Source organism: Montipora capricornis, chromosome 1, assembly GCF_036669925.1.
Source record: "Montipora capricornis isolate CH-2021 chromosome 1, ASM3666992v2, whole genome shotgun sequence".
Lineage (NCBI taxonomy): Eukaryota > Metazoa > Cnidaria > Anthozoa > Scleractinia > Acroporidae > Montipora > Montipora capricornis.
The window spans coordinates 44,370,464-44,375,463 of record NC_090883.1 but is presented as its reverse complement, the minus strand read 5'-3'; the positions used below and the strand labels follow the sequence as shown (position 1 = coordinate 44,375,463).

General features: G+C 39.5%; 1 protein-coding gene across 1 annotated transcript in view; it reads left to right on the top strand.

Moving 5' to 3' along the window:
• The first annotated feature begins 2,102 nt into the window (after positions 1 to 2,102).
• Positions 2,103 to 5,000, top strand: part of LOC138045706 (testican-2-like) — a 12,531-nt gene continuing 9,633 nt past the window's right edge. The window contains exon 1 of the mRNA XM_068892291.1: positions 2,103 to 2,283. Within this exon, the coding sequence (XP_068748392.1) occupies positions 2,230 to 2,283 (54 nt within the window). The 5' untranslated portion in view covers positions 2,103 to 2,229. The remainder of the gene's footprint in view (positions 2,284 to 5,000) is intronic.

Sequence of the window (5,000 nt, the reverse complement as noted above, 5' to 3'; positions counted from 1 at the left end):
AAATTTCCTTATATTTTAGTTCATCGTTACTTCAGGGGCACCCAACGAGAATATAGTTCAAAACCACTCAAACATATCATTGTTAAATGTTTTTTAGTATTTAAACGGTAGATATAGGCATATTTTTATCCCCTAAAGATTTTTCATCTGTTCTGATTTCCCAGCTGAGAGTCTAGTGATCCGAAAATTATAGGGATCAAAAGTTACCTTTTCGAAATTTTCAGCCTGAAAAAAGGCTCGCGAAAATTCTAGGTGACCTTTTAAGGGTAAAAATCCGTTAAAAATGGGCAATTATACCATTTTTCAGATGTTCGAAAATCCTAGGAGAGTAGGCAAGCAAGAAATTTTACAACAAATGTTCCGAAAATTCTAGATCTCAAATCGTCTTCCGAACAGATATTTTCCGAAAATTGACGTTGGGTGCCCCTGTTACTTCTCTGCCATGAAGTGATGCCGTCAATGTCTGTGTTGAATCGGGTGTTCTCTAGCTGCCAACTTAAATAGCATCATTGAACTCGAGTCCTCTTCCACTGAAGCCAGGCTGTTATACTCAGTAGGTTATAATTACAATGAAACGCGTCTTACATACCTAGACACTTCCTACGATACAGTTTTGCAATTACCGTAAAGAAAATCATAAGCCAAGGTCGTGTATACTTTAAAAAAATCGATCGACCCTCGGTTCCATATACTGAAACAGTTAATCGTGCTCTTTCATTTGACTTCTCCCGAGACTAAGGGAAATGAAGGCCGAAAGATCCTCTGGATTTGCTGCGGTTTCAAAAAGAGTTGATCTGAAAGTCTTCCCGTTCTGCTTGGAAGGATGTACTAAAAGCAAACGAAATCGACATAAGAAGGCAGAGAAAACTTTTACTCAAGAAGAAGGAAGCACCTCAAACTAAACTCATTTTATTATTTTCATGTTTGTTAAGACCCTGAGACCCTGAAACCTCAGTATGAGACACCAGAGACACCTACTGTAGCTGTCACTTGAGAGACCATTTATGACGTCACTGAGTTGGAACGCGTACAAAACTTTTATCAAACCCCTTCCTTAGAGACTGTCATTAAAACGTTTTCAGCACTGATTTGCCAAATTAACTTGAGTGGTTTCTGCAACTCTGAGAGGAATAATGCTAAGAGATTTCAAGGCAACAGTTCTCCCAGAAATAACATAGAAACTCTCACTTCGCGTTCTCAACACACATTTCACTTTACCAAAAAAAAAATTATTAAAACGTTAATAAAGAGAGAAAGAGAGAGACGAATGCTAGTCTTAAATTGCTTTTTAATTCAGATCGCGTCTACGTCGAGCTGTGCAACAAGATCAATTTGAATTGTGTTCTGATAATCACGAGATACTGTCTAACAATCATTCATGTTAAATCATCACACAATGTCACACTCCGATATCGTTACACCCCGTTTCTTCAACTTGCACTTGTTGATTGATATAAACTCACTCATTTGTAGCTCAGTGCCAACCGTCATTCTTCAGTCTGTTCTCTCCACCGCTAGAAATTTTTCGCGGTTCAGGGCGCCAAATTTTCTATAACAAGAACAAGATTGTTTTGTTTAATTCTACTACAGTATTGTTTTCAAGGGGCTTGATTTTAGCGAGTTATCTGGAGATAATCAAAACAGAAAATATTGGTATCAAAAAGCACTGTCTACAGATGTCGCTCAACAAATGTACTGTGACGAGACCTGAGAGAAGCCGTTAATAATGTGGGTGGTGAAATAATTATTAGAGGGTATTTTTGTTAATGTGTACGGTCGAAAAGTGCAATTCACTTTAGATACTTTATTAAAGAGATGTTTTAGTAGTGTCTGGTTCACACAGAGTTTAATGAACCCAAGTGTGGGACATAAACAGTCAATTCATCGCGATAACGACTTCTGCAAAGTGGTTCTCGGCCGGCCGGAAATACAGCTCTCTCAATGTCTATTTTCTGTCAAAATGTATGCCCAGTAGCATACCATCCAACGGAAATTACTGCTCCAATCGGTTGAGAGCAAAGATTATCAAAATCTGCGATCAGATACCCCGAGAGGGTTACCATCAAAATGCACCCAGGACATTTCCCCTTGGTATTTGAAGTCACTCATGTTACACAAATACGTTAACGCCTCTTTCAAACAACGCAATAATATTCCAGGTTTTTCCGGTTTCATATACTCTAATTTAGGGGATAGTAGCTTGGCAAAAAGAAAGGGATTGCGGGCAAAATGGAAGGATATCTACGGATGGTCTTGGTGCTGTCTCTATCAATTCTTTATCAGGTATGAAGCGAAGGTTTACATGAAATAAGCCAATGGAAATTCCATGCGTTGAGAAACCAATTATATGCCCATCTGAACTCCACTCTAAACAGCTCTTTTATCAGTACCAATTCTTTCGTTCTGCCATGGTTTCTCGGTGGGGGTTTCTTCTGCTAACAAGCGACTTGTTAAAGAGAACTCTGTCTTGTAAAACCTTTGCTTTCGTTGATCGTTATATCCAGTCAAAAAGGACTACATAAATTATTTCTTTGGCGAGTCAAATGTCTTATCGCTATCCTACACCATTTCGAATGACGGGAGGGAAAGCCATACTTGTTTATTAAAGTTTCCATTTAGACTTGAGGAATTTTTGTCCCAGTTTTCAGTTTACTAATTACTCAATGCATCATCAGCTTTACTTTCGCTCATGCTATCACCGTTAACCAACCGGGATAAAAATGCAAGCATCATAGAAATGTAAGTTGCTTAATTTAAAATAGATAGCGAGCCAAAGTTTGCAAACCCCCCTTAAAAAGGCATTAAGAACGCCCCGAGCACGTTCTAAAGCAACGCTTGTTTGAGTTCTTGTCGGACTGCCTTTAGCTTTCTTTGTAATCTTAGCACATCAAGATGCCAATAAAAAAATGGAATGTAAATATTTTAATAAATGTGAAGAATTTCTAACTTTGAATGTATTGAAAACAAGCCTCCTTTGGTCGAATTGCCGCAAGAACGGAAACACCCGTGAAAACCATTTCGAAAATTTATACAGGGTTCAGCCAAATGTTTTCATTTCCCAGTTTCTCGACTTGACATTAGACCCTGCTCTGCACCTAAAGAGAAACATTTTCCAGCTATCCAATTTGCAGCCATACTTAAGTCGGTCGTCTAAAAATTCGGGCATTTGTATTTCAATGCCAATTAATGTCTGATGAAAAAAACAATACTACAATACGCAGCTGTCCTCTTGCACATCTCATTTCAACTTTAATCTGGAAATAGCGACGAAATCTTTCCTGTATGAAATCTTTCATCGCCATGAAATGCGGTTTTCTGCTGTGCCAAGCCCAATGGACCAAGAGATTCTGACGTTTTCAAATCCAACACAGCGATAACGCGTGGATGGCGTGGTATTTGAGAGACCTAAATTTGATCTTAATGTTTTAGAGTATTGTATCCTTTCCAAGATTTTAATTCTGCTCAGTTTATTGAATGGTTTACACTTGAAAGCAGTTAGAGCGCGTTGAGATTGACTTACGACTCAGACCTGACATCGCTCATTCAGCTCGCAGCTTGAAACAGAACGGTCTTTGACTGAAGTCATTTATTCGTCAATCACGACTCTACCGTAATCAGAAAAAATGACCTCTGTCCTTCACTTTTAGCAGTTGTATACAGTACGTTGGTCAACCTCTGACTCCATGGCAGATAATTCGAAAAAAATGCTCCGAAGTTCATATGCTCGATTTCTGTTCAACAGCGCTTGAATTTTTTTTGTGAGACACCCAGTCATTATGCATGATTATCTTTTTTTCATGAACCGACCTGAAAATTAACCTTTCCAAAACGATAATTGATTGGCATGCATTGTTTGCGGCGGCCGTTATCGTCGGAATAGTCTGGCTTTTTCCGGTGACCGACAATTGATACAGATCGGCCACACCCCAAGAGGCTCTCGCCACCTATTGCGTCACTCACTACGCGCCTTTCGTTACCCGCTACTCGGCCATTACCCGATTCTCGTCACTCGCTACCCGTGACAGAGAGCTGTCGAAAACAGCCAGTCCACGAACAGTATTTCCTCACAGCTAATAAATTTGAATTACGACATTCAATTAAAAAACACAGGATGCGAAACTTTCTAACTATTTAAAGTATAAACGGTTGAGAACGAAGATCAAGTCAACCATCCGGTTTTCCAGTTGGCCTCCATATTCTCGAACAAGGAAACGACTGCATGAGAAAATATCGAACGAGGAACGCGGAAAGCGGAAAACTTGACGCTTGAAAAGGGATCAAATTAATTGTTAAAGAGACTTGTTGAATTAATTTTTTGTCATACATTTTCTGCAGTTAATTAAAATCCTTTCCCGCAAGCTTATACAACTTGTGCGCACTTGAAGATTTCAGTAGGGAGTTTGCGCGAGACTCCCAATTACGCGCGCGTGGGTCAACGTTCTCGCACTGCTGTGCGTGCGAACTCGAATGATGTCTGCACGATCTTTTGACTGACACAGACTAAACCTTTGATTTCATTCAATTCTCGGAAAATTCAGAGGGAGTTAACGTTGGGTTTAGGCCCTCGTCCCAGAGAAGACTGATGGCATGGGAGAACATAGTTTCTTTGTTGTGAGTAAAGTAGGGACTGAGGTTAAAATAGAACTGTGTAAGCAAGAACCGGCGTAACAAAGTCATGGTGAACGATCGATGATCGAATCTGCAACTTTCAAAAATGCATTAATAATTCATGAGCGAAACAGCCTACAATTGTTGCTATCAGGTCACCAAACAAATATCGTGAGCATGAGTTAAAAACCGATAAAACATTCCTCATTAGAGTTCTTTACATAAAGTATACTGATAAGGCATAACTTGTTTCTCCCAGTTGTTTGAGCCTTTGTTCGGACTTCAGTGGAAAACGCCTTTTGTGGAATGTTTTTGAAGCCGTTCAACAAACTCGCAGGTCGAGTGTTACCGGGTTTAAACCCGCTGTATAGTATTAAACAGTAAGTAAAAAC